Source organism: Macrotis lagotis, chromosome 2 (assembly GCF_037893015.1).
Source record: "Macrotis lagotis isolate mMagLag1 chromosome 2, bilby.v1.9.chrom.fasta, whole genome shotgun sequence".
Taxonomy (NCBI): domain Eukaryota; kingdom Metazoa; phylum Chordata; class Mammalia; order Peramelemorphia; family Peramelidae; genus Macrotis; species Macrotis lagotis.
In genome coordinates this window covers 333,578,675-333,601,164 of record NC_133659.1, presented here as the reverse complement: position 1 = coordinate 333,601,164, position 22,490 = coordinate 333,578,675, and the positions used below count along the sequence as shown (strand labels likewise).

Below are 22,490 nucleotides of genomic sequence, written 5' to 3'. Positions count from 1 at the left end.
GCACCCCCGGGGGCCCCTCACCCCCGGGGCCCCCGCACCCCCGGGGCCGCCGCCCGCCTCATCGCGGGAAGGAGCGGCGGCGGCGGCGGCGGGCCGGCCAGCAGGGGGCGCCCGGGGCTTGTCCGCCCGCCGGTGTCTAAATAAAGTTGCGGATCGAGCCGAGCGGCCGCAGCCCCGGCGCATCTCGGGAAGGGTAGTCTCCGCTGCCCAGCCCCGGGCCCGCCCGAGGCGCGAGGGTCTCGCGGGAACGAGAGGGCCTCCCCACGGGAAGGCCGGAAGGCCGGCGGGTGGCCCGCACTGCCCTCTGGGTGTTGTAGTCAGGGAGGGGTGCGGCTCCTAAGGCGAGCCGAGGGGGCGGGACTACACTTCCCGGCTTCCCCGGCCCCGTCGGCGGAAAAGACGGCCGGCGAGGCGGCCCGGAGCGAATCAGAGCGCAGGACAGAAACTGCCGGCTTTCAAAAATTCTCCCTCGCCGCCATCATCGACCGACCGGCGGCCCGGAGGCGCAGCTGCGGCCGGCGGACGGCGGGGCGAGCGGCGCGTGAGTGCGGGGCGGGGGGCCGTCGGCCAGCGGCCTATCGTGACGCGAGCTTACGCCGCCGCCTCCCGCCTCCCCGCGGCGCGCGGCCCCCTTTCCCTTCCCTCCCTGCCCGGGGCAGCCGTGCGCGTGCGCGAGGGCCGAGGCCGCCGAGGCCGCCCCCCGCCGCCCGCCGCCCGCGGCGCCCCCCGCCGCCCCCCGCCGCCCCCCGCGCACGTAAGTCTGCGCCCCGAGAGCCGCCGCCCCGCGGGGGGACACCGAGGCCCGGAGCCCCCCGGCCGCAGCGCCCCCCCCCCCCGCCGGGTCTAGAGGAGCCCGAACCGTCCGTCCGTCCGTCTGTGTCCGGCTCCCCGCCCCCCCAGCACCCCGGGCAGCGCCCAGGCCAGGGCCTGCGGAAGGGACCAGACCTAGGCCCCGCGCCACCAGCGCCAAAGACCCCCCAGCAGAGGCGGCATCCTTCCAGAAAGCTCTAGGAGGTGCCGGGACAAGAGGCTGCCAGATGCCACAGGCCGCGGGCCCGGCTGCCCACAAGCAGGTCGTGGATGAGCTGGAGCCACAGGGCCCTGGAAGGAGGGCCGGGGGCGCCCAGCCCCCAGGCAGGATGTGCCGCCCGCGGGCCACTGCCCAGGGCCCGGGTCGATCAGCTTTCTCTCTGACTAAAAGCCTGGTTTTCTCTGGGCACAGACACGGGAGTGTTGCTGATTGGTTCTGCTTTGTAATGCGGCCTTTGAGAGCGGACTGGGGGGCTGTCGGGGCATTTTTGGCTTTGCTTCAGAGGCCCGCATGCCCCTCATGGCCACCCAAGTATCCGAATCTCCCCCGCTCTGCCTGACCTTCCCTCAGCTCAGGCTAGACGTGTAGTTCTTAAAAAACCGCTAGTAGCTTCTGATTCCGTGTCCCCTTCTCCAGGGTGGTAGCCCCGTCAGCTGCACCTTGGCTTTGGTCCGTGGGTCCTTCAGGTCTGCCAGCCTGCGCCCTGGCCTTGGTGGGGGTGGGTTGGCCTTTGTCCCAGGGGTAGAGCCGGCCTATTGTGACCACGGCTTCTGTGAGGTAGAGCCTGCCGTCTCCTAGGAACCACTGCTTCCCGCCTTTGCTTCTCGATGGGGATCGCTGGTCCTGAGTTTGAGCCTTCTGTCCCTAGGTGACAAACAGCTCCTTTCCTCCCCCCACCCCTTCCCACTGCCTCAGACAAGCCAGTGAAGGCACTGGGTTCTCCATGCCTGGATGGCTTGAACCACTCCACCCCGTATGGGGGAGGGCAGCGGGATAGGAGGCCCAGGACAGTGGATCCCTGGGCCTGCGGACACTCTCTTCTCCCAGAGCTTCAGCCCTTCTGACAACTGGCCTCCAAATGAAGGAAATCCCATAGTTCTGGGCCTCTTGTCCCAGTCCGAGAGTCAGGAGGCAGCAGAGACTGAGGACCTGAGGGCAAAGGGCAGAGCCTCTGAGAGCATGGAGAGGAGCATCCCCTCTGCCCGCCTGGCCTTTCAAGGGGTCAGGCCAGACGGGATGCCCCTTTGCCCAGGGTTTCAGCTTATGTAGAAAACCGCTAGTTGAGCACAGTCCCAGTGGGTCCAGATGCTCACAGCCTGCCCCAGCAGACAGACTAGTCCTTGGCCTGAGCTGTCCTGCCCATGGGGGACCAGCTCTGGTTGCCACCTCTGCTCCTCACTACTCTGTGACCTTGAGCAAGTGACTTCCCCTGTGGGGCCTCCGTTGTATGGTCCATGAAATGAGGGGGTTGGACTGGATGGCCCCCAAGGCCCCTCACGTTCTGACTCCTCAGGAGGCCATCTAAAATACCTGCCCTCCACACCAAGTCACCCTTACATGGCCTCAGTAGGCGAGTAAGTCTGGAATGTATGTCATAGCTGCCGTGTCTCCCACCCCCCACCCCCCCATCAGACCCATGTGTTGCTGGCAGGGACCTCACTTGAACTTTGGGTGTTTCCAGGACTGGGCTTAATATATGTTTGTGGCTTCAGGGAGAGCATGTGTTTTTCCTATTTCATACCCACTGACCCCTGGCCTGGCGTTGGGAGTAGCAAACCTGGGCTTCAAGCCTAACTTGATATTTCTTAGCTGGGACCTGAGGCGAGCCAATGCCCTCATTTTCCCCGTTGATCCATGGGGCTCAGGATGCTGTGTAAATCTCACTGAGGTATTCTGGGGAGGGCATTCTGTGGATTGTGAAACAGCCACCAAGTGGGATGGCTTTGATGATGAGAGATGATGCCTTTTTCAACAGCCTGGGAAGGAAACTCGACAAAGAAGCAGTGACCATGGCGTCTGAGGATATCGCCAAACTTGCCGAAAGCTTGGCCAGAACCCAGGTGGGCGGAGGACAGCTTAGCTTCAAAGGCAAAAGCCTCAAGCTCAACACTGCAGAAGATGGTAAGGTCCTCAGCCTCCTCCTGCCCCCCCCCCCAGGTGGGATCCCTGTAGGATCTCGGGGCTCAGTCTAGCCTGGAGCTTTCTAGCCCAGCACAGCTCCCAGGGCTGAAGGGGGAAATTTCCCCACCCTTCATTCCACACTTACTTATACCAGGGGAACTGGTTTGGGCTTGCCTGAAAATCCTGCCCGGGTGACTTGTCAAGGTGCCGTTGAGAATGGCATGGCAGGGGACATGACTGGTTCTTTCCCTGTCAGACATAGCCATGGCAGGACCTTGCACTCTTTTGTCTCCTCTGCCCCATTCGCCACGCGCAGGGCCGTCAATCACTCGACCTGAGAGGGTCGCTGTTTCAGGCAGACCCAGGGAGGTCATGGAGACGAAGCCAAGGCCTGCCAAGGTGGCTTCTCCTTCATCAAACTGATGCCAAAGCCAGCATTGATTTATTTATTCAACAGAGAACCTGGGCCTATTTCCAGACTGTGATACTAAGTCTCTTCCTTGGTGGCAAATAAGCCAGACCCTTAATCTCAAGACCCTAAATTGCTATCTTAGCATCCTTAGCAGTTTTTTTAAATAAGGGATAATAGGAAAATATGTTTTACATGACATCTTGTGTACAGTGGGTAGCCTTTTTCATTCCTTCTCATTGCATGGGGAGAGGCCTTGGAATTCAAAATAAAAACAAAAATAAAAATGGAGCCAAGAGATGGGTGGGAAGCATAGATTTAGAGCTGTATGGGACCATCAGGGTCATGTCATGGAAGCCCCTTCTCTTTTTGAAGAACCTGGGGCCCAGAAAACTGGAGTGATTGCCAGGGGCAGCCGGGATTTGGCCTGAGGGCCCCTGTCTCCGGGAGTCTCCCTCTGGAAGGACCCGAGGCCTTGTCTATTGCCACTGAATTGTTTCTGGGACACCCCAAGTGATGACTGATGGGGGGGGTTCCTCAAGGGAGGTGTGATTATCCTCCTTTGAGCAGGCATCCTTTGTTTGTCTTTCTCCCCACTGGGCCTCAGAGAGACGGAGGACTTGTTTGGGGTCCCAGCCAGGACCTCCAACTCCACATCCATCATTCCATTCAGTGAGACCTGAGAACTAGAAGGTGGCTGACTCATCAGCGGGCTATTTCCGGGCCTTGCCGAGATCTCCGGTGCTGCCGTCGTAGACATAATTGAATCTAAGGGCAGACATGGAGGATAGGACTAGGATTTGGGCTGGGAGAGGTCCCCTTGGAGAGCCGCCCATGGGGCAAGACCTGTGCTCAGGGCTTTGCCTGACGGCTGTGTCCTGGAATCCCTGGAATGACAAGTTGCACACAAGGTGCTGCTGTATGTCAGTGGAGTGAATTTTCTACCCTCTGAAATCTCAGGTCACCAGAGACAGCAGGAGACAAGTCCCACTCTGGTTAGGGGTTAGTGCAGGCCATTTGTACTGTGGTCTGGCTAGCTGACTGCAGACAGGCTCATGACCTTGGGCCAGTCACGTAATCTGGGCTCCTGGGCTGTCAAACAGCTTGGGTTTGATGTTGTGTGCAGTCTTTGGAGTCTTAAGTCATGGGTCCCCTGGGAGCTTCTGAAGCTTGTTCGAAGTTGCCTCCAGAATAATAAAATGCAGCTTATTCTAAGATCCTTTGCCTAGTAGGAGAGGGCAAACCCAAGCCAGGCTACAAGCTGACAAGTCACATGGCCTTCGATGCCCTGGCATAGGCAGATCCTGGGCACATCTGGCTCTGGCTTGGGCTGTGTCCACTTGGGAGGCCAGTGTCACAGCTCCAGACAGTGCAGGAGCAATAGGCCAGCTTCCCTCCTCTGTCTGTAAAATGGGTACAATGTTGCCCTGCCCCACAGAGGCACAGCCTAATTCATAGTAGGAAACAGTGGGTTTGCTTCAGGCCCATTTTACCCTTCTGAGTCAGCCAAGGTTGGTGAAGCAGAGAGGCTTCGCGTCTGGTTTTGTAACCAGCATGTGACCCCGGCCACCCTTCTCGGGGGGTCCACAGCTCAGCTTCAGGGGCTGGATCTGATGGCCTTTATGACCCAAACTCTGAAGTTTTCATGCTGTATTCTCTATTAAATGAGGATGAAGGTGAAGAAAGCACTTGGTGTCATTGCCATTGGTACCATCCATCTTAGACCAGTGATTGAGGCTCTGAACCTCCCCCCCCCCCCGACTGGAGCTGCTGTCACTTTGGGGACTCATGTTTTCTGTGGGTCACCCACCACGCACCCTTGGGAGGCAGGTAATTGCTGCCCTTTACTTGGGCAGGTCACAAGGCCGCACAGCTCCTAATTGGGGGAGTTGGGTCTCTCAGGGAGCCCAGGCTCAGAACACAGACCTCGGTTTCCCTGCCAGCTTCCTGGAGCTGAGGATGCTTTAACATTGTGGCTCTTTTATTGACTCCATTCAGCTCAGGAGGTGATTAAGGAGATAGAGGCATTTGACGGCCTGGAGGCCCTGCGTTTTGAAGGCAACACAGTGGGTGTGGAGGCAGCCAAAGTCATCGCCAAGGCCCTGGAGAAGAAATCAGAGCTGAAGGTCAGTGTTTGATGCACCCTAGAAAGGTGGGAGCTGAACAGGGCCTTGCCTCCTGGCTTGTTGCTAGGCCTCCAGTCCCCAGGAGCACTGTCATCCAACCTGCCAGGACCCTTGGACCTTGACATTTCTGACCTCTTTCCGAACAAGGTCTGTCCTAGTCATCCACTCATTCCTTCCCCTGTTGTACTCAGGGCCAGGAGTGATGGGGGAGAGGGCAGGAGAGCCTGGCTGGCTGCTCTCCCCCACTTCCCAGGGCTGGTGTGGTCTCAAGGGAGTGCCTCACAAAGGTTTTTCTTTTCCTGGCTCAAGAGAGAGCCTTTTGGAGGACAACTCCCAGCCAAGCCCAGCGTACCTGAGGAGGTCATGGCCAAGCAAACATTGGCGGCTGTGGCTCTGGCTTGTTTTGCTCCCTTCTGGTCTGGGACGGTTTGTTCTTTGGAATGTTCTCTGCAAAATAACAAGATGGTTGTCTACCTCGGTGGCCTGAACTGTTGGCCCCAGCCTATCTGAGAGCACAGGCTTCCAGAGATGAACAGATAGCACCCCAGAGTCCAGGGTGGGGACCTAGAGGAAAGGATTCCTGAGCCATGACAACTCTCCAGGCCCTGGGGGACACACTAGGTCCTGCCCCACAACCATGGACTCTTTTATTCAGGACAGTGTTAGTCTGACCATGAAATGGGGAGCAGTTATCAGGGAGGAAATGATGGAACCCGAGAGAGTCCATCTTCCCCTGAGGTGGAGGGACTGCCCAGCCCTGCGGGAGGGTTCTGCTCATTGGGCGCTCTTCCTTTCTCCCTGCCTGTGTCTCTGGGTTGACTGCTTCTCAGTCCACCCTCTCTCACTAGGCACCTAGCTTTAGTCTTCCTTCCTAGGCTTGGGGGGCAAGCCCATTCTTGACTGAGCTTGATGTCCTCTGTTGGGACAGGGTTGCCAGCAGGTTTGTGAAGTGGGAGGGTCCAGACATGGCCACAAGTGCAAGGACATTGTGCCCTTGTTCAAACTTGGGCTAGCTCCTCTCTCCCACATGATTGGCTCACCAGCCAGGAGCCTGTGGGGCACTGCTTGTTCATGTTTGGGTGAGGATCTCTCTTGCAGCATCTGTTCCTGGGGGCTGCAGGGTTGAGTCTGCTTTCCTCACCCTGCATGGGCTGGGCCTGGATTTAGGACACCTATCAGGGGGAAGTGTGCGCCTGCATTTGGACCAGGGATCCAAAGCCAAGCCAGCAAACTGAGCTTTTCTCTTGGTTTCTTTCCTTTCCCTTTTGCTCAGCGATGCCACTGGAGCGATATGTTCACTGGGAGGCTGAGGTCAGAGATCCCTCCTGCCCTGGTGAGTGACAAAGGCCAGCAAGGTGCTGCCATCCATCCCTTCCCTGCTATTCCAGATCCCTGGGCTAGGAGGGTCTCCTTGGGTGCTGGCTGGACAACTAAGGGCTGGGAAAGGCTGAGCAACAAGACTGAAAGGAACAAATGTATTCAACAGGCAACAGGATAAACATTTACTAAGCTCCCACTGGGTACAAACCTGGGACTGCAGAACTAGAACACAGACCCTCTGCAGGGCCCAACACTCTTAAGGGGAAACAGGTGAAGGAGGGTCCCCATCACAAATCACTAAGATGAGGACCCTGGGCTGTGAACTCTGGGGGGTGGAACCTCAGAGCCCTCCAAAAAAGAGGGTGAGAAAAGGGTAGGAAGGATGTAGAACAATCTTAGGTTGTTTGTTTGTTTTTTTGTTTTGAAAGGTGATGAGCTTAATTAAGTGGCTTGCCCAAGGCCACACAGCTATGTCATTAAGTGTCTGAGACTGGATTTGAACCCAGGTACTCCTGACTCCAGGGCCAGTGCTCTATCCACTGTGCCACCTAGCCGCCCCTTGGAACAATCTTAGAATGGAAAAGTAGATCTTAACTGTCTGTGGTACTCGAGTCTGTAGAATGAGATTTTTGACAATAGGATTCAGGCCCACAGAAGGTGGGGGAGGGTTCCTGGGTAGCTGCCAAAGAAGACAGGCCTTTGGGTCTGTTGTTTTCTTTTAAGAAATATATATTGGGGGCAGCTAGGTGGCACAGTGAATAGAGCATTGGCCCTGGAGTCAGGAGGACCTGAGTTTAAACCTGGCCTCAGATACTTAATGACCCAGCTGTGTGAACTTGGGCAAGTCAACTTAATCTCATTGTCTTAAATAAATAAAATTTAAAAAAAAAGATCAAGAAGCAGATATTTTCTCTCCTTCACTTCTCCCCATTCAATTAAACAACAAACAGGAAAAAAAACCTGCTTACAAGGACGGTATATTCCAAAAACTTCTGTGCCCTTTGAAGCCCTTAAGTTTGAATAGTTTAACTAGACTCCCTGCCTCAGCTTCATCCAACTCTGTCGGGTCCCTTCTCTCTTGGCGGGGGAGCCGACTGCATTAACACTTGTTGGGATCGCTGTGGGGATCACTGCATTGATGAGAATCATCAGTTATTTTAAAGTCACTTTTCTTCATAGTTGTTACTGTAGCATTTCACTCTGCATCAGTTCATGAGATCTTCCCAGCTTCTCAGAAGCCATACGACAGGGCAGCTACTAAACTGATTTTTCAGCCACTCCCCTTTTGGTAGCCGCCCCTTTAGTTTCCAGTTCAGTGTGATGACCTAAAGACTGCTGTAAAGATTTTTTTTTCCTGTGGGTCCATTTTCCTTAGACCTGTTCTAGACATTAGTGGGTCAAATTGAAGGCATGGTTCCAAATTACTTGTTTTTTCTTTTTTCTTATTTTTGTTTTTGCAAGGCAATGGGGTGACTTGCCCAAGGGCAGATTTGAATTCAGGTCCTCCTGACTCCAGGGCTGGTGCTCTATTCACTGCACCACCTTGCTGCCCCCCCCACCCCATCATTTTTTAGACTAGGAATGCACATGCAACCCTAGTGGGCCTTTAATCCCCCAGATTTTCATTTCCCTTTGTTTCATCTTCACCAGTTTACTCAGTATGAATTGGGGGACCTTTACTTTACATTTCTGTAGGAATGGCTCTTGGATAACAGGCCTTTTTGACCCCATGACTTACTAACCACCAGTATTCCCGTCTGCCTTCACACAGTCACTTGGTTGTGATGTTACTGTTGGCCTCTCGTTCTTCCCTTCCCTTCCTCAGTCCTCCAGAGTCACTGTCAACCTCTCCCTGATCCCGAAGTCTTCCTCCTTCCCATGATAAACCTGAATTTTCTCATACCCTTGAGTGAGCCCTGTTTTGTTTCTTCCAGCGCTTGCCCCATCCATGATTTCCCAGGTCTCACTTTCCCCTTTGGGATGACTGCCCTTCTTTGCTTCCTGTAAGAACGCTGGGTTCTCATCCTTCCCTTGGAACCCCTCCCATCCCTTTATTGCCAAGTTCCTGGGAAGAATCCTGTCCCCTCCTCACATCCTTCCCTTCTCAGTTTTTGGAGGACTGGCTCCAGACAACCTTTTGCTGCCAAATTCCCAGCCCTCCTGGGTCCATATTCCTCTCCTCCTCGGTCGTCCCCATGACTGAGCAGCCCCCTCCCTGCCCAGCATCAGTTTTAGTTACAAGGTCCTGCTTCTTCAGTTACATTGTTACTCGCCCATCAGTCTGTCCAGGAGCGTCTTTCCAGGCTTCTCTGGAGTCTCCGGCACTGCTTCCCAATGGGCTTTTCATGACAGTAAGAGTTGGAGGCAACCTTTTGCTTTTGTGGACTCACTTGATGCCTACTCACTTTTTCCCTAACCACTTAGTTTTACTGTTTTTTGTTTGTTTTTGTTAGGTTTTTGCAAGGCAATGGGGTTAAGTGGCTTGTCCAAGGCCACACAGCTAGGTAATTATTGTGTCTGAGATCAGATTTGAACTCAGGTACTCCTGACTCCAGGGCTGGTGCTTGATCCACTGCACCAACTGGCTGCCCCTACCTTGATCTTTTTTAAGGTGACTACTCCCATTGGTTTTTTCTTAGAAGATTATTTGATTTTGTTTTTAAATTTTGAGTTCCAAATTCTCTCCCTCCCTTCAGCCCCATCTCATCTCTGCCCATTGAGAAGGCAAGCAATAAGATATCCATCGTGTAAAAGATGCTCTATAGTAACCATAATTCCTCTCTTCCCCCCAAAAAAACAAGCAAGAAAAATAAAGTGAAAACAATAGGTTTCCATCTTCTCTTTGTAGAGGTGGGTCACATTTTTCCTCATGGATCCTTCAGAACTGTGAGAAAAACCAAGTCTTTCCCAGTTTGGCATTGTTGCCATTTTTGTGTATAGTGTTCTAGTTCCCCTCACTTCCCTCTGGTTCTTTCCCCCTCGTCTCTGTACCTTTCCCCTTCTGTTTGTTAGCCCTTTCCCTTTGGAATTTTGGTTATTCCTTTTCCGTTTTTATCTGGTGGTTTAATTCTTCCCCATAGTCAAGTAGCATTTCCCTCCTTTTCAACTTCTGTTAGTTTTTAAAATTTCATTTTCTGCACCCTCTTCTATAAAAGATTTCTCCCTCACTCTCTTCGCTACTCATCCCCCTTTTTACTTTAGATCCTCATTCTTTTGTTGTGGTTTGGTTTTTTGCTAGGCAGTGGGGTTAAGTGGCTTGCCCAAGGCCACACAGCTCGGTAATTATTAAGTGTCTGAGACCGGATTTGAACCCAGGTACTCCTGACTCCAGGGCCAGTGCTTTATCCACTGTGCCAACTAGCTGCCCCTTAGATCCTCATTCTTTGGGTCATGGCCCCTCTAGTTATTTAGGGGCTTTCTGTTCTCTGTTCCTCAACAGATCAAAACTTCTGAGAGAACCCATTCTGGTACAGTTTTTGCCACTGCTTTGTGGCACTTAGCACTCACCCTTTCCCACTGTGCCTCACTGCCATAAAATATCCAGTTCTTTGGGTGATAGAAAGGACTGTCCCATGACAGATCCCTGCCCTTCATTCCCTAATTATGCAGCTTACCCTGACCTTTGCTCTCTCCTTGTTCACCTTCTTCCTAATTTGCCTCAGAATCTCCCTGGGTCTGGGCCATCCCCAGCAGTGGTCGCCCTCAGACAACAGCCAATCCAAGCTCTACATCTTCCTTCACAGAATTGCTCATAAGAATCAGGAACAGCTCATTGTGGCTGCTTGTTTTCAAAATCTACCAGGTCCTTTGCCTTATCCAGTGCCTAAAGCTTTTTCCTTTAGTTTGTAGTGTCTGTTCATAGAGGCCTGAACTCATTTCCTAAATCCTCTGGAGGCTTGGTAATGTTTTCCCTCTTGATTTATCTGCTAATGTTCAAAGTCTTGAGTTTCTTGCTGAGATTTTTGGTCGTTTTGATCTTCCCTCCCTCGCCCTTTATTTGCCCTGATTGTCCACTTTCTGACTCCCTCCCCTTTGATAGTGATTCCCTTGGGGGCTGGATCTCAGACTCTCGGCCTTTTCCTGCTCTGGGCAATTCATGGTTCATCAGTCCAGATCTCTGCCCCAAGTGACTTCTGGGAGGTTAGAACTAGTTCCATTGGACGCTAGGTTCTTTCCTTCAGACTCAGGGGGAGTGCCACCCACCCTTCGTGCAAGCATCCTGCTCCCTCCCCTCTGTTCTTCTGTTTTCAGGCCAGAGTGCTGTCAGGATCCTGTTGTCACAGCCTGGGCATATTTCTGTTGTCTAGAGTTTGGATTTCTCAGCACTTGGAGGAGCCTGGGGTTAGGGTATAGCCTGAAGGACCCCTGCCCCATTCCCTGACTCCCTCCCACCCTTCTGGCTCTCTGGATCCCAGCATATTTATGTAGTTTGGAGCATGGCTTTCCATGGTACCAGAAAGAAGGAGGCTGGAGCATCTGTGGGGCAGGTTGGCATATGTGGAAACGGGAGGGCTAGGGTACTGAACCCATAGAATTAGCTGTGAGGCCTCCTGGGTTTTCACCAGAAACGTGGGGCATTCCCTCCAGGCCATTCCCTCTGGATCCCTTGTGTGTTCCACAGATCTCTCTGGGAGAGGCCCTCATCACAGCTGGGGCCCAGCTGGTGGAACTGGATCTGAGTGACAACGCCTTTGGGCCCGACGGTGTGCGGGGCTTTGAGGCCCTGCTCAAGAGCTCTGCTTGTTTCACGCTGCAGGAACTGAAGCTTAACAACTGTGGAATGGGCATTGGGGGTGGCAAGGTACCCATACCAGGGCCCAGCTGTGGGGAGGGCAGAGAAACGCTTTGCATAGATATTGGACGAGCCATATGGGCCTGGCCTCACCTCAGGGCCCTCATGGACAAGGGTCGGTTCGGATCTGGGCCCACCAGGCCCCAATTGAGCCTCCCCCCCCCCCCCCACTGGGCCAGCCCTGCTTTAGGGGATTGGGCCGGGGACAGCAGCAGGGTGGGGTTCTTTAGAAACATTTGACAACAAGCCAGAGGCTAGAAGAGGGGCAACTGGGAAGAGATTCTGGAGGGTTTGCCAAGCCGTTTGGGAAAGTCATTCTGTCAGCAAGCCAATATGAAGGCCTTTCTCTGTCTGAACTGGGGGTTTTAAGGGGGACAAAGTAGGGTCATTGCCCCCCAAGAAGCCCTCATCTAATTGGGGGGGAGGTAATACCCAGGCAGGGCTTGGTTGGGTAGTGCTTGTAATTTGCAAAATGAGCCAGGACCTAGGGCCACCCAGGGCCCTAAGGCTGGGTTCCTCCCAGTTAATTCAGCAGGAGAGAGGGATTGAGACTCCTGGATTCTTGGTGGTACAGGGAACTGGGAGACCCTCATGGGGCACTGGGGGGTTTGGTTGAGGAACAGTGTAAAGACAGACTTGTAGGGTCTCCAGAATCAGGTGGCCTATATGAGGTTGGTGGATAAAAGAGTCCTACTGCTCACTTTTCAAGTACCACTGAGGCCAGTGTGAAAATAACCAGGGGAACTGGTAGACTTTGGTAGACAGGTCATCTGAGAGGAGGACTCACAGCTGGGGGAACCTGGCAAGGTCTCGCCAAGGCGCAGGAAAAAAGCCTGGGAAGCCAGGAGGCTGTGAGCAGATCATTCCAGGCAGGAGGGGCACAGCCAGGACAAAGGCCCAGAGATGCAAGATGGAGAGGAAGAGCAAGCTGAGTGTAGGAGGAGATACAAGAAGCCTAGGGCATGAGGGGGCCTTCCAGAGGAGTCCATACTCGATCCTGGAGGGTACAGAGAGCCAGTGGAGCTGGTTAGAGAAGAGGGCTGCTAGTCAAAACTGGAGGGTGCTTTAAGTGGCACGGAATCCAATTAGAAACCGTTGGCGAGGTCAGAAGGCCTCAGAAAATATTCCAGCTGCCTCATTTTGCAAATGAGAAAACTGAGGCCCAGCCAAATGAAGGGACTCGCCAAAAGGACGGCAAGGGCAGAATCAGACTTTGATCCAAAGACCCCAAGGTTTGATCTGGGAGGGCCAGCTAAAGAGGAATGAGGAAGACCCACCCTGTGGTCAGGTTGGAAGCGGGTCACCTCGTTTCTCCTCCTAGATCCTGGCAGCTGCTCTCACTGAATGTCATCGGAAATCCAGTGCTCTGGGCAAACCGCTGGCCCTGAAGGTATTTGTGGCCGGCAGAAACCGTCTGGAGAATGATGGTGCCACAGCCTTGGCCGAAGCATTTGGGGTGAGTGATGGATGGGCTCAGACTAGCCCCCTAGGTGGATGGGGGAGCCTCTCCAGCCCATCCAGGTCCTATAAATCATGGGAACAATCTTTAGGTAGGAGGGAGGAGAGGGAAGAGTTGGGAGCTCTGAGGAGGTGGGCACCCTGGCCATAGCATTAGGAAGCCTCAGCAGGTACAGGATTTTCTATTTACCCATGACTGTGATTTTCCTAGAGCGAGCCTTCCATCCCTGTGCTCCGGGACCCTCCCCATCATTCCTTTTCCTTTCCTCTCCTGCAGATCATTGGGACCCTGGAGGAAATCCACATGCCTCAGAATGGGATCAACCATCCCGGGGTCACAGCTCTTGCCCAGGCCTTTGCTGCCAACTCCCTGCTGAGAGTTATCAACCTGAATGACAACACTTTCACAGAGAAGGGGGCAGTAGCCATGGCTGAGGTGAGCCAGACGGTGGCAGGGCTGCATTGGTGGTCTCTGTGGTGGGGGCCATTACACAGACATCCATTATAATTACATTATTATTATTATTACATTATCCATTTTAATGATGCACATGAGAGAGTTTCAAAACAAAGTGCCACATGAGACTGAGGGTGAAGACCAATTACCCTTGGCAGATCCTGACAGATGAGGAAACTGAGACCCAGTGTTTCCATGGCTTGATCCAGGTCACTGAGTAGCTGGGAAGGATTTTTCTTGGTGGCTCCAGCCAACCTGGAGCTGTATGTAGGAGGGTTTCTGGTGGGCCTTGGGTCAGGGACTGGTGCCCTCTGCTTCCCTTTGCACCTATACTGTATCATCTCTGGCCTGCAGACTCTGAAGATCTTAAGGCAGGTGGAGGTGATCAATTTTGGGGACTGCTTGGTGCGTTCCCGAGGAGCGTTGGCCATCGCCGAAGCCGTGAAAGAGGGGCTGCACCGACTGAAGGTGGGGCTGTGGAGTGTTGCCCTGGGGACCAGAGCCAGGCTATTAGGGGTTGGAACAGTGACCTGATTGGATGCCCTTCCCTGTAATATCTCAGGAGCTGAACTTGTCCTTCTGTGAGATCAAACGAGATGCTGCACTGGCAATTGCAGAAGCCGTGGAGGACAGATCAGACCTGGAGAAACTGGATCTCAATGGTAGGTCCTAGGTCATCCCCTGGGCCCAGGGACTCGTGGGAGCCATGTGTGTCTAGCAGACCTTGGGATTTTGGCCATGGGTCAAGAAACCTCTGGGTTCCCCTGGTCCTTAAGCTTCCCCATTCTACCACAGGGAACGCCTTGGGAGAAGAAGGCTGTGAGCAGCTCCAGGAGATCCTGGAAGGCTTCAGCATGGCCCACACACTGGCCTCGCTCAGGTGGGGGGGTCTGGGGAATCAAAGGGGTTGCCTGGTGGTAGAGCAGGGTCTAAGGGGGTCACCCAGGAGCTGGGCAGGGCCTAAGGGGTCACCTGGGAGTCTGGGCTAGACAGGGCAGGTTCACCTACCATCTCTCTGTAGTGATGATGAGGGGGAAGATGAGGAAGAGGAGGAGGAAGATGATGTTGAGGAGGAAGAGGAAGAAGAGGAGGAGGAGGAAGAGGAAGAAGAGGAGGAGGAGGAGGAGGAGGAAGAAGAGGAGGAGGAGCTCCAGCGAGGCCAAGGAGAAGAAGTGACCACGCCCCCCAAGAAGATCCTGGAAACACATGTTGGGGTAAATTCCTGTTGGTTCAGGGGAGAAGATAGGCTGGGCCAAGGCCCCTCTTCGATTCTTGTTTGTGCCCCGGGGAGTGTCCCCACCCTGACCATGGGTTCACATTCTGGGAGGATTCACCTCACCCTCTGGGCTTCCAATTCAGTTTTAGGGGGCTCAACCTGGAAACTCAGCGTCCTCTGGCCGGTCCTCAGTTTGAAGGCCTGCCTGAGGCAGGGGGCGGTCAGGCTCAGGGGTGGACTACAGAGGAGGAGCCCTCTGGGTGGATGACACGGGGCGCTGCAGAGTCGGGATGTGGGAGGTCCCCTCCTCAGCTGGTCCAGCCGCTCATCTTGGCCTGTTTGTAGGAACCTGCCTCCACGTTGTGTTCTCCGTCCGATGTCGCCACGTTCCTTGCTTTCCCTTCCCCGGAGAAGCTTCTGCGACTCGGGGCCAAGAGCTCGGTGTTGATCGCCCAGCAGGTAACGGGGCCCTGGCTTGCTGCCAGCTTAGAACATACAAGTAGTGACCATCTGGTCAGGGCTGTCCTGGTGTGGAGCATCCACAATCATCGACTCCTTGCTGACTCAGGGCTCTTGTCTTGGCTATGAAGGAGAGGAGTGCCAGGGGGGTCTAGGCAGGGAGCAGTGCACTCCCCTATCTGTGGAGCCCTGCACTTGCCGTCCTTGGTCCGTGTCCTTGGTGCATTGGAGAAAGCCAAGGGTCTGAAGGGTCAGGCCAGCCTGGGGAAGAGACTGAGCCGTGGGTCCTCCTAGTATTGGCCTCGGGGCTGGGGTTCAGCCCTCCCCCAAGCCCTGATCAGGATTCTCTGGGAAAATGGGGAGAGGGAGCCAGCCCATGGGGGTGCCTGCCATGTGACTCCTGTGTGTGAGCTTATGGAGTGAGGGCTGGCAGGAGAAAGACCATGAAGTCCCCAGCCTCATTTCAGAGAAGCAACAGCTTAGGCCTAGCCGTGGCCTGGGACCTCCCCGGGGTTGCCCCCCTGGCCCCCCGTTGACCCGGGAGCCCAGGACCGCTCTGCAGAGGATGGGCTTGTCCTCCGGGCTCTGCCCAAAGCCCTGACTGGCTCTCTTCCCTTTTAGACAGACACATCCGATCCAGAAAAAGTGGTTTTGGCTTTCCTGAAGATCTCCTCTGTGTTCAAGGATGACCTGGCAGTGAAGACAGCCGTTCAGGAGGCCGTGGGTGAGTGTGCCCCCAGCCTGGCGCACGGCCCCGAGGCCTTCCATGGGTTGGGACCGGGAGGTCACGCAGGCACCCCAGCCCCCCCCCCCCCCAGGAGTGAGATGGCTCCACAGCCAGGTCTCCCTGTGAGGGGCAGTGCCAGGACGGGTCTCGAGCACTGGGGATTCCATCCATTAGACTTCAGGGGCCTGATGATGGGGGGGGGGGCAGGATCAGCAGCAGCTGCGGGACCCCAGGCCTTTAGGCACCTTCCAGGCCAGTCCTCGGGACAGCTCTGATGGGGGCCTATGCAGAGTGCCAGAGCCAGCATTCACTGCGTGGCTTTCCGACTCTCAGCCCCTCATCCCACCTGCCCCAAACCAGAGGGGGGGACAGGGCATGGCCTCACCATCTGGGGCCAGGGCATCAGCTCTTAGGAACTACCTTCAGAGCTGCTGAAGGTGTGGGGGCTGAGATTCCCCGGGACTGGCTAGAGAGTGGGGGAGAGCCCCAGCAGGCCCCAGCAGGCTCCACTCCATCTCTTGCAGATGCTCTAATGAAGAAAGCCTTTGGATCAACCTCCTTCAATCCCAATGCCTTCATCACCAGGCTCTTAATCCACATGGGGCTGCTCAAGGTGAGAAGGAAGCAAAGCCTGGGGCCCCTCTTAAGGGGAAGGCAAGACCCAGAGGGTCTAGTCCGGTCTAGCCTGGGGGATCATCTTCTAATGAGGTGTCAGTCACAGGAACTGGAGGGCAACTATGGCTTTTGGCCCTTGGCCTATTCCCTCATCCATGGTTTTCTGACTGGGCCATGGAAGAGTTGGGCAAGTCCCCCCAGGGTAAGGAAGGGTCCTCAGGTACTTTGTAAGGTGCTCATGGACCAGACTGCTTGGAGTCCACCCTGGCCTTGGCATCACAGGCCTCTGGGGCTCTGGCACCACTAACCCGGCCCCGGGCGTACCTCTCCTGCAGAGCGAGGACAAGATCAAGGCCATCCCCAGTCTCTACGGCCCCGTGATGGTCCTCAACCATATGGCTCAGCAGGATTACTTCCCAAAGACCCTGACGCCTGTGCTTCTGGCCTTTATGACCAAGTGAGTGAGCACTGGCTCCTGGGACCTTTATGGGATTTGGGGCTGGGGCCTTGGGTCTGAGGACAGGAGGGGGTTGGGGAGTGAGCTCAGGCACTAGGGCAGGGGTCACAGAATCTCCCGGCAAGCGTGGACCCCCAGATCCCTTTGGGGGCTGGGCAGGAGCCTGTGCTACTGGAGGAGCACCCAGAAGATTGAGGAGCCAGGGACACCCCCCAGAGCAGAAAAACTGGGACTCCCTGAATGGGAAGTGGTTGCAGTCTTGTCTGGAGAGAGATGGGGTGGGGCAGGTTCCCAGATGACCAACCCCTGCTCCCCCACAATGATGCACACTGTGCTTTGGCTGAAGTATAAGAGAAAAGCCCAAGGGGTTGGGCAGACCCCAGACCCTCCCCTGCAGTCAGGGCTGGACTCAGTGGGCAGAACCAAGCTATCTCATTAGGCAGAGGGCTCTGGGCCCGCCCAACCCAGGGCCACTACCCTTCTCTCGCCTCTTTAATGTCCCCTTCTTCATCCCCATCTCTCGCAGGCCCAACCGGGCATTGGAGTCCTGCTCCTATGCCCGCCACAACCTCCTGCAAACCCTCCACCATGTCTAGTCTAGTCGCTAAGAGGCCGGGCCTCTGCTGTCGTCCCCAATGAACTTTATGAACTGAGAACCCCTGCCCAGGCCCCCGAGGACGAGTGTGTGTGTCTGCCATGCTTCCACTGAAGATATCTTTCCCTGCCTTCCATCCGAGGGGAGGCTGCTTTTGTTTGGGGTTTGTCCTCCTTGCCCAGGGCCTGGCCCCGCCTGCCTGTGAGGGGCTTTTAATGTTGTGTCTGTGTCGGGTCTGCTCTGTTGGCCCACCTCAGGAGAGCCGCCCTCAGACACTCCCTTCCATCTGCCCGCTCGTAGAATTGGACAGTGACCCCTTCATTAAACTGTTCCCTGCCCTCACATGGCTGCCTGGATCTCCCCCGGCCGTTGCTAGCCGTTCTGTGGGCCGGCTTCTCTGGAAGGTTCTCTGGGAAGAGGTGCAGCCTCGTCTCTGCCTCCCAGCTTGGGAGAGAGACCGCAGGGCCAGGCCCTGGTAGTCAGGGCTCTGGGGCTTGGACCCCCCCCATCCCCAGAGAGGAGAGCTGGGCAGCTCCCACGGACCTGCTCTCCTGCTAGCGTCCGTCTGGCCTCAGGTCGTCCTGGGGCCGAGCTCGGCCCTTCAGCAAGGTGGTCTGGCCATGTTGGGCTACTCTTGAACGGAGCATTCTCGCATCTCTTCCCCTCCTCTAGGGAAGGCAAGGCAAGGTGCTCCCCTTTGCTTGTCTTCCCTCCGCCCCAGGCCCAGCCCAGCCCGGCCACCGGAGCAGGGTCAGGTGGTGGGAGGAGGCCGTTGGGCCCCAAGCCCGGACTGGCTCCCCTGGGCTCCCAACTTTTCCTCTTGCCTTTATGTGCATGGACTCAGCCCGGGGCTGCCACCCATGCTTTGTGAATGGACCAAATGCTGAGGAGGTTGTTGGGAGACCCCTCCATTCCTCCCACCCTACTCTTCACCTTAACTTCCGCTCATCTTCACTAGAAGAGGCAGGGGGACCCATCCTGCTCTCACCTGTACCTGCTGTCCTGTGAGCTCTGGCAAAGGCTGCTGGGAAACTGTGTCTCTGAACAGCTTTCCCAGCCTTTGTAGGCTTGAGGGGAGGAGGCGGCTATCGAACAGGAAAGCCTGGCCTCCTATCGCAGTGTTGGAGGACCAGCTCGGTCACTGGCCCATCTCCCCTGCGGCAGCTGAAGGGGGAGCCCCACCCTGGTGGGCAGGTGAGGGGAATGGGAAGAAGGCCGGGCCGATGGTACGGGACCAACCCCTTGGGCTTCTTCGGCCACTTTCTGTCTCAGGCTGCTAGAGGGGATGTTGGGGCAGAAAGGCCTCTAGCCAGGCTAGAAGCCCCGAGGAGAGGGTCTGTGGCTGCTGGATGGACTGGGGGGAGGTTTGAAGCAGCTGCCCGGCTTGTGGGGGGAGCTGGGACCCATCTGTGGGGTTCTGCTGGGGCAGAGGAGAAGGAAAGAGTCCAGACGCTGATCTCAGGGGGCCTAGGCCAGTGTGGCTTCAGTGGATGTGGAGCTGGGGAGGGCCCCCCTTTCCTCCCTTCCCCTCCCCCAGCACGCCTGCTCTTCTGTATGTTGGTACTTGTGCTAAAATGTGAGTCTTTGTCCAGCCTGGGCCGGGCTTAGGGTAGCAAACAATAAAGTGATGTGTCACAGCTTTGGCCTCATCCCTCTGAATTGGGGGTGGGGGTGGGGCTGGACCAACATCACCTCTAACCTCAGCAGGACTTTGATGCTCTGACCCCTCAGCCATGGGTGCTTCTGGATGATGATGGGGACACGCTAGGGGATGTCCCATATTTGGTTCCAGAGCCCCCTGGGATGGTGGAAGCCAAGCATCACCAAGGCCCTGAGGACCCCAAACCTGGGGCCATGCAAGAGGTCCGGGCTAGCTTGGGATGCCGAGAGTCCCACCCTCTCCTTAGCCTGGGTGACCTTCAGACTGCTCCCTGAGCCTCCCCATCCAAAATGGCAGCCTCACTACCCCGCTTCCTCGTCCGTACTGATAATGCAGAGGGTTTTAATTTTTAAATTTTTATTTAAGGCAATGGGGTTTGAGTGACTTGCCCGAGGTCTCACAGCTAGGTAATTGTCTGAGACCAGATTTGAACTCAGGTCCTCCTCCAGGGCTGGTTCTCTATGCACTGTGCCACCTAGCTTCTCCTGATAGTGTAAAAGTGAAAGCATGGAAGACCTGGGTTCAAGAGCTCCCTTTGGGGTTCTAGGGAAAAACTCCTGCTCCATGGAGCCCTAAAGCATTCCTAGGATCAGATGAGAAACAATGCACATCTGCTTCAGCGGAGGAGTTTCCACAGGAGGAGCCAGCCCCCTCCCAAGTCAGTGAAATCAGGTGGGAAACCCAGAGGTAAACTGAGTCTGGAGCCTCTTCACCCCCATTCAGCCCTCCTGAAGCTTGGATCCTCCCCTTCTACCCCCAGTTGTGACTCCAGTTCCCCTTTTTGTTTTCTCTCCTTTAATAGGAGTTCTGCCCACCCAGGGCCGCCTTGGGTTTGCAACCTCAGCACAGTGAGACAGTCGGTGCATGCTGAGGGTTCAGGGACCCTGCGGTTTTGTGGTCTCTGACCAATTGCCTGTCCATTTACCAGCCTTTCAGCTGGTCCCTGCCCCCAAAGTCCACCCTCTGCTCCAGCCAGTCCCCAGCAACCACATGCCTGGCTCCTTGGCTCCCAGGACTCCGTGATGTCAGATGAGCATTTATTAAGTGCCTACTGTATGCCAGGTGCTATACTAAGGAAACCAAGACAAAGGAGTGCCTGAGGTCGAGGGTCATTGCCAGGGCCTCCCTGAGGCTCCATTTTCTGCTCTGCTCTAAGAGGACTGGCTGTGGGGGGCCCTCAGTGCCATCTGGGTGGCACTCAACTCTCCAAGGTCTAACCAGAGTGTGTGTGTAGGGGCGGGTGATCGGGGTCAAGTGACTTGCCCAGGCTGATACAGTAAGTGTCTGAGGCTGGATTTGAACTTGTCCAGACTCCAGGGCCATGTTCTATCCACAATGGCTGCCCCTGAGGGAAAGCCCTGAGCTGGGCCTCTGCAGCCCCTCCCTCGGTCCTCCAGCCCAAGCTTCTCATTTAGCACTTGGGGGAAACTGAGGTCCATTTCCATTGCGAGGCTCCACGTGGACAAATGCGGCTGTGACGGCCCTGACCGTGGTGGCGAAGCCTGGACACGGGAGAGTCCATCGCCTGTGGCACAGAAAGGTCCTGGTGCCTAGGAAGAAACCCGGAGGCCACAGGAGCGGTCAGCTAGACTGCGGGCTGGATAAGAAGCACCTTTGTCCAGAGCTGGGAGCTGCTCGGGGCCGAGCCCAGGCAGACGAGGGAACTCTGGGAGTTTCTTCAGCTTCTCCGTTGAGAGGTGGGGGACTGCAGGGGCAGAATGAGGCATATGCTGTCAGCCGCAGCCAGGGTGTTTTGCTTAGCTGTACTTTGTTACAAGGGAGAATTCTCTTGGGGAAAGAGGGTATTTTTAAGAGGCATCAATGGAGCATTTCAAAAAATAAAGTAAATCTCTAAAAGCTGAAACCAAATAGTGTTTTCTTCCCAGCATCCTTGTGAGCTAAGGAGGAAAGACAAGGGCTCTTATTCCCGTTTTTCGGATGATAAATATTTGGGTTCTGGAGACCTGGTGTTGGGCCGTGGCCTCAGACACCTGGGCTGGCTAAGGTTTGGCAGGAGAGACTGTCCGCGTGGGCTTAGCTTAGCCGGCCAGCCCTTGGTCTGTGGGCCGACTCGGATCTGGGTGACCGGACCCTCCCTGGGGACTGCCATCAGCTATCGGGGCTCAGGTTCCAGATTCGGCGCCTCTGGGAAAAAAACTGGTAATTCCAGCCAGGAGGGAGGGAGGGAGGACCTGAATCTGTTCTTTCTCAGACCGGCTTCCCTCCGCGGTCCACTGGTCCCCTTTCCTTAGGGGAGAAGCATGACTGGGCCGGGCCAGCCAACAATGCCCTCATTCAGCTTGGAGGAGAGGGCATGCCAGGTGGGAGGCCCTGAGATGGGGAGGGGGTGCAGGGGGAGTAGGGGCTGCTGCTTTTCCCTCTAGGAGGTGGAGTTGTTTGGGGGCTCCTCCTCTGCCAGCCACCCTCACATCCCAGAGCTCGGACTGGAGGCCGGGGAGCTGGTGACCCGGACTTCAAGGTGAGTCCTTGGGGGACTGGACTAGCAGGAGGCTGTTGCTGTAGAAGCAAGGGAGTAGCTAGCGGGGCCCCGAAAGTGGAGGGGGCAGATGTGGAAAAGAGAAGTGGGAGGCAAGTCAGGATCCTGGATTCCAGTCCCCTTTGGTCAGCTCCTTCCCTCTCTGGCCTCAGGTTGCTGCTATGTGGAGTGATGGTGCTAAGTGATCCCCAAGCCCTTGCCATGCCACTTGGGCACATCCACGTCTCTGGTCCTTCCTGGGGTAATGTCCAAGAGCTTGGCTCTGGGTCTTCCCCAGCAAGGGCTGCGGGCCTCGCCTGCTTAGGACAGCCACCAGATTGGAACTGAGGCAGGGGGCAGGGGACCCTTCCAGATGCTGCTGGCAACCTCCAAGGTCCCTTCCGGGCTTCAATCTATGACCCTGGGATCCCATGACTCGTCCGGGTCTCAGTTTCCCTCTCTGTAATGGGAGGGCTGGATTAGATGCTCTCCAAGGCCCCTTCCAGTTTCGGATCGTCCCATGATCTTTCCTCCCCTTAGTTTCCTCCGCAGGGGCAGTGATGGTGATACCTCACCTAGCTAGGAAGACCTGCGTTCAAATCCTGCCTCATCCATAGAATCTTGGGGAGGGAGGAGTGGTGGGGAAATGATGCCTTGCTTCTTTTGAGCTCTGGATACAAGGAAACTATCATTAGGCCTTAGGGGAGGCTCTTCCTCTTTCCCTTTCGGTTCAGGTCTGTGATTTCCCTAGTGAGGAAAGCCGCTGTGCCAGTGCTGGGCAGCCCCTGCTC

At 55.7% G+C, this 22,490-nt stretch overlaps 1 protein-coding gene across 5 annotated transcripts; it reads left to right on the top strand.

The window, feature by feature from the left end:
- The first annotated feature begins 421 nt into the window (after positions 1 to 421).
- On the top strand, positions 422 to 17,905 carry RANGAP1 (Ran GTPase activating protein 1). 5 transcript variants are annotated; one of them, XM_074227022.1, is made up of 16 exons: positions 422 to 541; positions 2,787 to 2,932; positions 5,340 to 5,467; positions 6,741 to 6,800; positions 11,409 to 11,588; positions 12,901 to 13,035; positions 13,315 to 13,473; positions 13,849 to 13,962; positions 14,057 to 14,156; positions 14,290 to 14,374; positions 14,516 to 14,708; positions 15,056 to 15,169; positions 15,791 to 15,893; positions 16,421 to 16,509; positions 16,847 to 16,968; positions 17,495 to 17,905. In XM_074227022.1, the coding sequence occupies exons 2-16, from the start codon at positions 2,821 to 2,823 to the stop codon at positions 17,562 to 17,564; spliced, it is 1,764 nt and encodes a 587-aa protein (XP_074083123.1). In that variant the 5' UTR covers positions 422 to 541; positions 2,787 to 2,820; the 3' UTR covers positions 17,565 to 17,905. The 5 variants fall into 5 exon arrangements, with proteins under 5 accessions (XP_074083123.1, XP_074083119.1, XP_074083121.1 ...); XM_074227018.1 differs by lacking the exon at positions 422 to 541 and adding an exon at positions 734 to 754; XM_074227020.1 differs by lacking the exon at positions 422 to 541 and adding an exon at positions 887 to 1,073.
- The last annotated feature ends 4,585 nt before the right edge of the window (positions 17,906 to 22,490 follow it).